Here is a 12,947-nt window from a genome sequence, read left to right on the forward strand (position 1 = left end):
GCCTCCTTGAACTGCTTTCTGCAGCTGCTGTGCCCACTTCAGTCTCGGGCTGGCTCCTCCCTACAGTTTCTTCCCAAAGGTCACATGACTTAGAACAGGGTAGACACAGCATGGCTTTTGCTGCCAGGAACTTAGTGCCTCCCATGCATTGTTTTGGGTTTGGGGGTAGCTGGGAGAGAGTTGTGGTCCCAACTGGGCTCCATTTTGCCTCCTCCCCCCAGTGCAGCAGGACCTGTTTGAACTGATTTCTGCAGCTGCCTGCTTCAATCTCCTAACCTCTCCCAGCTATTAAGCTTTCCCAACATCTTTGGATGGTGCGAAATCCCTCCCCATCTCCATCAGAAGCCCTGGGAATACAGGTAACAGGAAAGCTCTAGAATATACCAGTGCTGAGAAGAAAGTCTTCAGCATCTGTGCCCAGCAAAGACAACTTCCAAACCTGTTGGATCCTGCTTCACGGTTATATGGAGGAAATTGTGATAGCATGGGAGCATGGAGTAGGCACATAAGATTGAAGATTTCAATAAAGTTTGGGTACTATCCTGAACTTGTGCATATATATGCCCAGAAAACCTTCAAACTCTATGAGATTTGACCACCACTAATAATAATGGCCATCATAGATCCACACTCACACTCGTCCACTCAGTTAGCTGGGTTTCTCCTTTCGGGGCTCAGTCATAAGGAACTGACAGTTTGATGTTGTTAGAGAGACAAGGTGGGTGAGGTAATATCTTTTATTGGACAAACCTCTGATGGTGAGAGAGACAAGCTTCCGAGTTACACTGAGCTCTTCTTCAGGTCTGGGAAAGGTACTCTCAACATCACAGCTAAATGCAAGGTGGTCCAATAAAAGATATTACTCCACCCATCTTGTCTCTCTAATATTCTGGGACTTACACAGCTACACCGCATAGTTTGTGGTTGTCAGTCACAATATTTACGTGCACTCTAGGATTATGCATTGCTCTCACTCAAGCAAGTGCAAACAGTGTCTGGAGATTGAGTAAGGATTCCTGAATGAGTGCATAGAAAGGCACAAAAACCTAGGAATGCAGCTCTGTGTAAGATACTGCCTTCACAAAACACAACTGTATAATTTACCCTTTCCCACCAACAGATGTGGAAGAATCACCCAGGGTATACTGGCTAACTGACATGAAGTTGTTTACAGAAGGCATGATCCGAGATATGTTGTTAACCTATTCTGTGTTTATCCCCAAGATTATTGTTGTCAGTCATTTAGTTCCTGACTGTTTGCCAGAGTATCCCCTGCATGTAATGATCTAACTGTTCCTTCTGTCACCTTTGCAGTACAGCACTTGTTTGTTTTTTCTTCATTTTGACAGTGAACCCCTCTTTCGACAACTTTGTGCTCTACACTGGCTCTTGGAGGCTTTGACTCTCGAACCCAACTGTTCCTTAAAACCTGTGTTAACCTGCTGGAATCCAAAGTACATGCACGCTGCATAATATTCTTTGATGGGATGAGGTGTTGGTTTTTTTCTCTTGTAAACATTGTTGGTTTTCCTCTCCCTTTGCTTTTAAGTAAAAATTATTTGAATAACGTGATTACTAATTCTGGGCCTTATTGTGTTATCAAATTTTGCACAGAACTCCCCTTTAGAATCAGTAAGTTCTGTAGATAAATCAGCAGCATAGGATGGTCCTCTGTTAGGATATGCTGTAGTACTAGCAGAAAGGATCTTGACCTTTAGAAGCCAAATTTGGTTTAAAAAAAATTATGCAAGTTAAATGTATTTACTAAGATCCTGATTCTGCAGCCTGCCTCACATGGCTGTCCCAGTGAAATCAAGTGGAATTTACTATCCAGTGTGATTGCAGTTCAGAGCCTGTATCAAGTGATATTTGCTAGCTATTTTTATTTCATCACTTAGATATGGCTCTGGGCTGTTTTAAAAGATAAGTTACTTCAGAATATTTTGTATCTTTGCTGTTTCACTTGTGTAATGAGTAGTAAATACTGTTTTATATTTTTCAACATTTTCAGCCAATAGACATAGTAATATTGAAAATAAAATATTTAAAGTATTCAGGAAGTTTTCTTAATTGTATATCCAGACATCAGATGGAACCATAAAGCAATGAATGAAATTATTTTCTCTGATCCTCAAGGCAGAACTCTTCAAGGCTGTTCTGGTTTCTCTCCCTATACGCCCAGAAATCCAATTGACACAAATAGAAGCTTTGCCTATATACAACAGAGAGAGCAGAATAGTCTTGGAGAGAATTCACCAGGTGGACTGGAGATGAAAACTTAGTCCAGTGTATATTGTGTATGAAATGTTTTCCCCCCACTACATATGTGCACCAGGCACTAGAGAGGGATGAGACACACACTGTGCCAGTGGGTTTCACAAATATTTTCTCACAACAGAGAAATTTAGACTCAGGACTTCTGGGTTCAATTCCAGGCTGAGCAGGGGAATGTCCTCTAGTGACTTTTGCACTCTTCTGACCCCAGTCTCTCAACCCCACCTCAAGCCTCTCTCTGTCTCCTTCTGCTCCTATACACTCCTCAGCTGCTCCTGCCCCAGTTCCCCTCTACACCTACCCTAGCCCTTCATCCCCGTCCTCTGCCTCTTCCGTCTCCCCTCTGCATTCAAGTCAGACGACTTCCTCTATCTCTTTCTTGCAGCCTGGGTGTCAGTACAGGGAGCATTGCGAGCAGAGGAGAGACGGGCCCTGTGCTTTCTGTTCTGGTGCCCCATACCACAGCAGCCCCTAGCAGAGCAATTACAGGAAAAGTCCTCCTCAGCCATTACAGCCCCAATCTCAGTGCAGACAGATTCTTCAGCATATTTAGCTGCCACACTAATGAGTCTCTACTAATGACATGGGAACTAAGATCTTTTTCAAAGTCTTATAACTTGACCAAATTTGGGAGACTTGTCATGCAGACAGCAAAAGGCACATCGCTGGCTCCAGGGCACCTCCCCCTGCCAAATTTCAATACCTTGCTCCAAAGAATGGAGATAGAACTTTTCAATTAAACAGCTGGAAGAATTTTTTAACATGGTCAAAACAATGCATTTTCCCTAATCTTGTTCTTGGAAATGGCTGAAGTATTTTAAATGAAACTTTAAAAACAAAATTCAGTCTGAGGCAGGCACTTGGCATGGCAAAGCTCAGCCCAAATGGCTAGAAGTTATAAGCAACTGAAAACAGGGTCTTTATCATGAAAAGATCAGGCATTTTCAAGTATAATCAGCACTCCCAGCTCCATCTGTAATAGGCCAAATCTGCAGTCAGTTACATCCATGCAGCTACATGACCCAGACCACATTCTTCAGTGCCTTACACTTTCTGGAAATGGGAATGCATAGAAATAACTGAGAGCAGAATTTGGCCTAATGCATGTATGGTATGTTTGTAATACATAATAGCTAAGCTTTCTGAACATTTCTCTTCACCTGTGACTATAATTCACTCGCCACTATAACACTAGTGAGTTATCCCTCTCCTCCTTACAAGTGAAGATAAATGTCATAGCAGAGATTGGCCATCATTTATTCTCTATTTATTGCATTTCTAAAAAGAACTTGTAATAAAAGCACGATTCTTGAAATGGAAAACTCATTAAATTGTTTTTCACTTAGGGACCCTGGTGGCAGTAAAAGTACATTTAAAAAAATCAATAAGAACAAGGCAGCAAGGTATAGATGGGAGCACTTTATCATGGATACAAAGGTAACTTCATTGCTAATTTCTACTTTACGAGCTAGTCCAACTTTCCAAATATTTGTTTTCTCTGTTTTGTTCCCACATGTTACTCCCTGATTTGATCTTTGTGTTGAAACCTATGACTGCATGACACAGGTGGCTCACTGGATTTTGATAAAAAATAATGTTTGACAACGGATTACAGAAAGAGCAATAGTTAGCCAGGTGTAGGAGTGTAGCTGTGGCTTTGGCTGAATAGTAACTAGTGATGTTGTTGGGCAGGAAATGTACTCCTAAAAATATGAGAGTCCCTGAAAATATTGGCATTTTTCCCCTTTGTTTGTTAATTAGAGACACAATCCTACTTACCCATATTCAAATGCGTAGACCTTACTCAAACAAGTAGGCTACTGTAAGCCATGTGAGTAAGAATTATGCAATTTAGCAGGATCCAGTTCCAGTTTGCTTGCTAGTTTTTAAGTGCCCCATCCTGACAAACTCCAACAATTAGTTTGGGGGTTTTTTTTACTTAATTAAAAGGTAAAAATTTAAATCAGAAAACAAAGTCCAAGTGCTGAGGGCAGTACAAGAAACAGAAATCATGTATGGCATCTAGAGAAAAGGAAAGGGGAGGAGAAAATAAGGCCATTCAGATGAAAGGCTTTTTAAACTATTGAAAATTTAAATCTTTAACTGAGGAGAAGTGATATTATTGAAGGCAACAGCAGGTGTATTACAGAAAATGTTGTAAAAAGAAAAGGAGTACCCGTGGCACCTTAGAGACTAACAAATTTATTAGAGCATAAGCTTTCATGAGCTACAGCTCACTAAAATGTTGTGGAGAACTTTGATGCTCTTTTGCAGAGAGAGTCCATATTTCTGAAGAAGTGACAGGTGCTCTCTTTCTCCCTCTTTATTATTTATTTATTTACTATTACTACCACTACTAGTTCTCCTACTACCACTACTACTAGTACTAAAGGCATTTGCGTGAAAACAGAGAAAGCATAGTGCCCAGGGATTAGACCAGGAGATATAATATGTTTATGACTTTGCTTGAGGAATCAGTAGCAAGAGTTGCTGAACTTCTAAAAAGATAAAAATCATGTTTCATCATAAAAACAGCCATACTGGGCCAGACCAAAGGTCCTTCTAGCCCATATCCTGTCTTCCAACAGTGGCCAATGCCATATGCTTCACAGTGAATGAAAAGAACAGGCAATCATCGAGTGATCCATCCTCTGTCATCCACTCCCAGCTTCTGGCAATCATAGAGTAGGGACACTCAAAGCGTGGGGTCCTCAATGAACTGATCTAGTGCTTTTATGAACCCTGTTATATTTTTGGGCTTCACAACATCCCCTGGCAAATATCCTTTGTAATAATAAAAAAGAGAGGAGAGAGGAGAATCAGCAAATCTTACAATATTCACAGAACTGTTTCTAAATAGGATGTTTTCCAGATTCCCATATGGGATTAGGTTAGGGCCCAAATCAACAAGAATCAAGGAATCCAATGTGACTGCTGATGTTGACATTCCTTTCTGTCCTCATGTTGCTGTGGCTTTTTTTTCTTGCAGCCTAAATTAGACAGAAGTTTCTCTGTTATCATTTACATTAATATTATTTAAATGTAGGTTTTCATATTTGATATGAAATCTTTTATTGAGATATGGATTCCTCCAGGGTATTTGCAATGTGATACATTCTGTTTTGATTATCAAGCGTGCAGACTTCATTCTGCTGAGGTTTCATATTTCTGACACAGGAAATTGATTTCCAGGGTGTGGGAGAGGTGGAGGCTTGAACATTTAACACTGCAGCTTTGACCTTTTTCTCCCTGGAGGTAAAAAAGTTGAGGATTTCTTTATTAGCAAACCTCTATGAAGCTGAAATGCTACTTGTTTGCAAAGTATACTGGTCCACTTGGCATGAACACCAGAGCCAGAGAAAGGTGCAGGGAAGACCCAAAATGAAAGAGACTCTCAATTTAGCAGTTTGGCCAACCTGTTGAATTCACTGCAGAAAATCTGCAGAGCACAAAAAAGCCCAGGGGAATACAGTATTGGCATTAGATATGAAAATACAGTGCACCATCCCTGTCAAACATTGTTATAAAAATTCCCCTCCTTTATTTTCCTTCTGGATAAGAAATCCTGCCAGAAAGCACCACGTAGTCAACTTAGCAGGAAGACAAACAAGAAAACATCTATAAGCGGCTCTCGGCTTAGTAGTCTGTCATCTCCCTATAGTCGAACTCCTCTGGGCAGCATAAGTTCCCTAGTCCCCAGCTCTGAAGACAATACCAATGTGAATTCAGCTCCCATTGATGTTACCAAAGAATATGAAGACAGTGAGTCAGTACTGAGCAGACAAACCAGAGAGGATGAAGAGCCTGTTTCCCACTGTAAGTTGCCTTTACTTGACTGCACAGTAACAAATGTATTTGCTCCCTGAATTGCCAAGAAGATCTTTATCTTAAAGATACTTCTGGCTGTAGTAGGTTGTATGACAGGTTTCAGAGTAGCAGCCGTGTTAGTCTGTATTCGCAAAAAGAAAAGGAGTACTTGTGGCACCTTAGGGACTAACAAATTTATCTGAGCATAAGCTACCGTGAGCTACAGCTCACGGAAGCTTATGCTCAAAGAAATGTGTTAGTCTCTAAGGTGCCTCAAGTACTCCCTTTCTTTTTTAGTAGGTTGTATGACTTTGAGCAGGTCACTTAACCTCTCCATTCTTCCTTTTATCTATCTGCAAAATGGAGCCAATAAAGCACAATCACAGGCGAGTATTAAGAGGCTTATTTAATTAATGTTTGTAAAGTGTTTTGGCATCCTCGGACAGATGGCACTACAAAAGTGCATAGTATTATATCGACCAGCACATACTGCTTTTCCCATTGCTAGGTTTCTTATTGCAATGAAAACTACAATTACTGGACATGAAGCAAATCCTCACATTTTATTTGGCTTGTGCAAAGGGCTTCACAAAGTGGAATGTCCTTTTCATCTTTCCTGTCTGCTTTAAAGACAGAGGTAATCTATTCTAAAAAACCCTTACGGATAAAGGACTGCATTAGCTTCATGTACCAGCAGGTGGGTCAGTAAGGTGTCATTTCACTCGAGCAATGTTGCCTGATGGACAGAGAGGACTGAGGCATCTTCCTTGAAAATCATCAAAACTGCTTTGCAGTTTCATATGATAATACACATTGTATTTGTCATATCAGTGCAGTCTTCAGCCACAGTATGCTGTGAGGTGCATTTTACGGTAAGCCTAACTCCTGCTTACGTCCATTGATGTGCCGTATGCACTGTCTATCCAGGTGCTTTTTTTGTGTGCTGATATACTATAGGAGAAAATTATTTACCAGTAATTCAGTGTGTTTTATTAATCTACATATTCCTCCTACTGCTTCATTTTTGAAGATTAATATTATTGGAGGAATTGGGTTTGATTTGCTAGATCATCATGTCCAGTTCTCAGTTGAGGTCAACATTATGTACCAGTAGATTTGGACATCCCATTACTAAGTTCTAATACATCAAGAAAACCTGATTCACAGCATCAAAAGTTGCATCCTCCCAGTTGTGTTATAAGGAAAAAAGTACTTTGTCCAAAGTGATCAGGAGAGCAGAGTGTGGCTCAGAAGATCGTGGTATGATTTCTTTTCAGTATCCCTTACTGTGATGAAACAATTTGAAACCATTATGAACAAATTGCTATGGATGTGCCATTGTTCAGCCAATCAAGTTATTAAAATGGCATACAATCCACAGCTCTGCAGTTTTCAACAGAAGATGTCTCACAAAAGTAGAACAACTTCTGTAACAACCAGCTGACCCACTGTAATTCCATATGGGGCAGTGGAACTACATAGATATTTATTTAATTTGGGACTGTTTACTAATGTACATGTTACTCATGTATTAATATTATTTATTTGTATTACTGTGGCATCTAGAGGCCCAAAACAAGACTGGGGCCCCTTTGTGGTTGGTGCTGTACAAACCCATAATATGAGACAGTCCGTACCCCACAGGATAAGGCAGACAAAGCCTGGGTGGGGAAACACGGGCACTGAGAGATGAAGTGACTTTCCCAACAGATCAGTGGCAGAAATGAAAATAGAATCCAGGTATCCTGACTCCAAGGCCAGAATTCTGCCCACTGGACTACACTGCTTCTTAGAGGAAGCAAAATAAATTGAACACACTGTTTTGTGAATTATAGGCAATGCCCGATGTACTCTGGGCCAAAATAATGCTAATCTCTGCAGCATCTAGGTATTGTGTTCAGAGGCAAAAAGGAAATTCTGCATCTGCTTGAAGACATTTTTTAAATGATTTTGTTTTATACCAAATGAGCTCTGCAGATGAATAATGCAATCCTTACTGTTCTTGATGTTAATGATTCTGACATTGCATTCAGTTTACTTTATGCTCCTGGGGGCAGGATGTAGACTTTTTACACCAAGGAAGGTATGAGGGAGAGCGTTGGTTTTTCACACTCCGGGCGCAATTGAGGCTTTTGACAATGAGGAAGAGCATCTTCACTTTCCCTCTCTCTTATTACCAACAGTGGAAATGATAGGAAGATTCTGGGGACTTTAATCTCCTAGTTTAGTAACCCTCAACAGCACCCAGACACTCAAATGATCACTGCTCCAATATCTACTGCTGATCCTAGCTTCATTTTTCTGCTAAAATTATCACACAAACTGATATTTACACTGTCGTCGTTAGGCTTCCGAGTTAACATTCCACTGAGATGAATGGGAATGGTTGACACCCCCAAGTTATTGTTTCAGGTGGTCTGTTTGCAAGCTCAAAATGACAACTTTCAGGTCACTTCCAAAGTGTGAACCGAAGGCATTCTTCACATCTATAACAGCTAGAATTTTTTTTTTAAATAAAAACTCACTTTCTGTAGGACAACACTACAACAGTGGATGGATTCTGAGGTAAATTCTGTAGCCACAGAATCATATTAAACACAAGGACGCCTCAGAGCCAGAACAGGAACTGGATTAGAACAGCTCAGCTGCCCCTGTAGCCTATTGCTCAAACAGCTCATGAGGCTCCCTATAATTCACACAGAAGTACCATTGAGATGACACATGTTTATTGGAAAACATGTGAGAAATATATTGCATTGGGCAACTAATCTGCAGATAAATTTGAACATGATTCTTACAGAGGGTTTTTATTTTGCTTCAGGATTGAGTCTGTAATTTAATATGGAACCATTTACCTGGCTATAATTTAGTTTGTATTGTTTTGTGACTGCTACTGTATTGAACCTGCTTCCACAAGTTTGATTTCCAGCATCACTGACTGGGTGAGCAACTACACTTGTCCAAAGGTTCTGTAAGTCACATCATGTTGACAAGTCAGATGTGGAAGCTGTCATCCTCACAGCTGTGGTATAACAGGCAGGTCGGTTCTGAAGTTGTCTAATTTATCATTCAGTCTCCCTCTGATTTGTCAAAGATTTTACAAAGTAGATTAGCATTTCAAGCTTGCTTTCTTTGCCACATCTAAAAACTTCTTTTAATGTATACCAACTGTATCATCCCTATTTTGAATAACACGGCACTAAATGTAATCCTAATTTTTCATGGTTACTGCATAATGCATTACTTGTGCAAATCATTTCTAATGACAGACGTTTACTTCCTATTGATGAAAAAAATATGTAGGACTGTATCTGAGAAATTAAATGCTAACAGGATTGCTTCTGCTTCTTTAACCAACAATTTAGTGGTGCAGTTTCCAGTCTTAGAAAGACATAAATTCCAAAGAAAAGTTATACATATTTGCACAAGGGATCTTCATTGTAAAGCTTGCACTTTAATTGTAGGCTGTTCTATGGTGTCCATCACTATAGTAGCTGAGCCTCTCACATACATAAATGGATTTATCCTCATTAGGACCCTGTGAAGTGCATGAGTGTCATTAACTCCATTTCACAGATGTGCAGTGGAGACACAGCATTTCTGCAGCTTTTCCAGGCTCAGACACAGAGTCGGTGGCAGAGCGGGGGCCTCAACCCAGATCTCCTGAGTCACAAGCCAGCATTCCAATCACAAGTCCAACCCTCTTTGCAGCTTTCTCTTTTCTAGTTAATGCTTAGCTAATTCACAGCAGTGCTGTGAACATTAATATTTATAAAGCGCTTTGAAGATATACAAGCCAAGTACAGGTATTATTATCCCTATTCTTCAGATGGAGGAACTGAGGGTCCAATCCCACAAACTGGTGAGCACATCCTAGCAGATGTGCTTTGCCCTCCATTCCCATTGACTTTAATAGGAGTGACGATGCTCAGCTTCCCAGGATCAGATCCAAGGGTATGTCTACACTACAGTCAGAGGGCTGATTGCAGCATGTTTCCACATACCTGAGCTAGCTTTGATCTAGCTAGGCTCAGGTACCAATAGCAGTGAAGCCACAGCCCACGGGCTTCGGTGCAGGCTAGGAACACGAGTATGTACTCAGAGACCTGGTCAGGCTTGTACAGCTTGTACTGAAGTCCTTGTTGCCATGGCTTCACTGCTATTGATCCTCAGGCTAGGCTACATTAAAGCTAGATTAGCTGTGCCTATATATGTGCTATTATCTTCCTCCCTCCCTCCCTCCCCTGGTTGCAGTGTGGAATACTGCAAGAGCTCAGGCTGGAGCTCAGGCTCTGAAGCCAGAGAAGAGGTGGGTTTCACATCCTGAGCTCCATCTTGAGCCCAAACGTCTACATAGCTATTTTTAGAGTCGTACCACAAGCCTGAGTCTGTAGACCTCAGCTCTGAGACTTGCTGCCACAAGGATTTTTGGGTTCTTGGTTTTTTTATTTGTGTTTTTTTTGTTTTGGTTTTTTTGCCATATACATGTACCTTAAGATTTGTGCAAGAGTAGTGAGAGTCCATGTTTAGATGCTTAAATATGGACATAACACCCTAACTATAGGAACCAGTTTCTTAAAGCCTTGGTCAATCAGGGTTTGTCTGACAACAGATTAAGTCTGTGTGTGTTCTGTAACCTCCTCTGCAATATTTGAATAAGTATTTATTATTTAGTAGTAGTTGTCATTTATATTACTACCCTGCTTTTTTGTGCACAGTGCTTTACTGAGGTTTAAGAAAAGGTCCCTACCTTGAGGAACATACAGTTAATTGACGTTAACTTTAACCTACAAGGAGCTAAACCCCTCATTTCCCAATGGAGCTCACTTAGTACCTCCTAGGATATGTTTAGTACCTTGCCTGATCAGCTCAAAATTAGATCATACAATGACTAATAAGAACACAGCATGGTGGATGGTGTCTAGGGAGAGGGAATAGGGCTTTGGGCAGAACACTGTATTGATTATCTTATTGTATTTCTTGTGATGGGTTTTTTGTTTTGTTTAGTAGTTGGGCACCAAAGCAGAAGTGGATTAGTGGTGTAAAGGTCCTCAAAAGAAGTGAGTTTTGAGGAGGAATTTGAAGAAGAACAGTGAGTTCATCTGGCACTCAAGGGGAGAAGGGCTATTCAAGGTATGGGAAAGAATGAGAGCACACAGTCACAATGGAGAGAAGGTGATAAAGACGATAACACAGTGAAAGTAGAGATTCGCTGAAAGAAAGAAAAAAGATGGTGTGATAGTTGGACAGGCAGGTATGACCAAGCAAGGGCTTGTTGAGGATAAACTATCAGCTTTAAATGCATCATGGTAAGGATATATCTCTCATCAGATGTTAAATTCCATAGTTCATTTTAAAGAAGGATGTAGTGACACAATAGATTAAGTTGTGATGTTTACAAATATGCCCTTAGAATGCTGATAGCATGAGCATAGGAATTTGAAGTTGATCTTGGGTACAGTTTGTGAAAAGTTGCCTACTTTTCTAATTCCTGCACAATAATTTTGGATAAACATTAAAGAAGTTTGCTAACTTCTCATTTGTTATTTATTTCAGAGCCAAAAAACAGGGACCCATATTTCCAGCCATGAATAGTGGTTAGGTATATTTCAATTTCTGAGTGCCCAACTTGAGACATCTGAAAGGAAGTGCTGAACCCCCCTCCTCTGAAAGTCAGGTCCTTCTAAGGTGTCTTAAGTTGGGCAACCAAAATCACGAATCAGAATCAAAACATGAGGCCAGTGTATGCAGCATTCCCTTGTAAAGAGAAGGAGCAGCGCAAGGTCCAGTGGGCACATTTTTATAAATGTGTTGGTTTTTTATCAGACCTACAGAAGTTACTCCAGACCATATACGAAGATGTGGCAAAGAATTTCAGTTCAGAAGATATTGTTAAGAAGACCAGACTGCACAGGTACGCTACATGATTGGATTCTACAAATCTAAGAAAGGCAGTTTACTATAATAGCGCTTACACTGCACTATATTTTTTCAGTTTAATTGCTTATTAAATTCAATATTCAGTGAATTTAGAGGACATTGACATTTTTCTTTATATAGGTGACAGAATGGCCCATTTGACTGTGCACAATACATGTTTATTTTCCAGGTGGACACTCAGTGAATCCTTCTCTTACAAGAAAACATTTCATACAATGCCTGTATAAATCATCTACAGCAACTCTATAGAGAAAGAGGCCTTTTTCTTCTCAATGTCTGTAGAATTGTTTATGTTGCTATCATTGCATTTTCCACACACTGCCCATAAAATTTGCAATGGAACTTCTATCAAATGCACTCTGCAATTATCCCTGGGTTTTAGAAATTTTCACAAGAGTAAATAGTGCAGATCAGTTTTATACATTCTCATCACGGTATTGAAGGCTTTGGGCCACTTCAAAGAACCTCAAACTGAACATTTTCCAAAAAGTAGAGCCTAATATTCCTGTCACTTATAGGCATGCAATGTCACTGAAGTCACTGGCAGATCCTTGGTCTGCAAAAGACAAACAAGTAAAGAGAGAGGGACAACAGCATAAACCACATTTAAACTCTGTCCTAATGCTACCAGTAATAGTTGTGAGACTCAATGAGAAGGACTTAGTCTTGACAAGGCTGTGTTACAAGTGCTGTGATTTCTGCAACTCAGAACTGGAATCTGTGAATTTCCTGGCTGTTGTGGGTGTATGGATTATGACTCCTAATTAATTTTCAAGTATTCTTCTGTTTAGTGCTGTTTGTAAATACATATGGGCCAGATCCTCAGCTGGTGTAACGTGGGATAGCTCTATTGAAGTCAGCAGAGCTACATCAAATCAAAACATCTGAGGATCTGACCCACACATCTTTGGGTTATAAAACCCCAA

The 12,947-nt window shown here is 40.2% G+C and overlaps 1 protein-coding gene across 2 annotated transcripts in view; it reads left to right on the forward strand.

Moving 5' to 3' along the window:
- CCDC60 (coiled-coil domain containing 60) overlaps nucleotides 1-12,947 on the forward strand; it is a 120,531-nt gene that overhangs the window by 90,112 nt on the left and 17,472 nt on the right. For both annotated transcript variants that reach the window (XM_038373513.2, XM_043498263.1), the window contains 4 exons: nucleotides 1,350-1,454; nucleotides 3,621-3,711; nucleotides 5,835-6,090; nucleotides 11,908-11,995. In XM_038373513.2, coding sequence (XP_038229441.1) covers nucleotides 1,350-1,454; nucleotides 3,621-3,711; nucleotides 5,835-6,090; nucleotides 11,908-11,995 — 540 coding nt within the window. The remainder of the gene's footprint in view (nucleotides 1-1,349; nucleotides 1,455-3,620; nucleotides 3,712-5,834; nucleotides 6,091-11,907; nucleotides 11,996-12,947) is intronic.

This window comes from Dermochelys coriacea, chromosome 15 (genome assembly GCF_009764565.3).
Source record: "Dermochelys coriacea isolate rDerCor1 chromosome 15, rDerCor1.pri.v4, whole genome shotgun sequence".
In the NCBI taxonomy this organism is placed as follows: Eukaryota; Metazoa; Chordata; order Testudines; family Dermochelyidae; genus Dermochelys; species Dermochelys coriacea.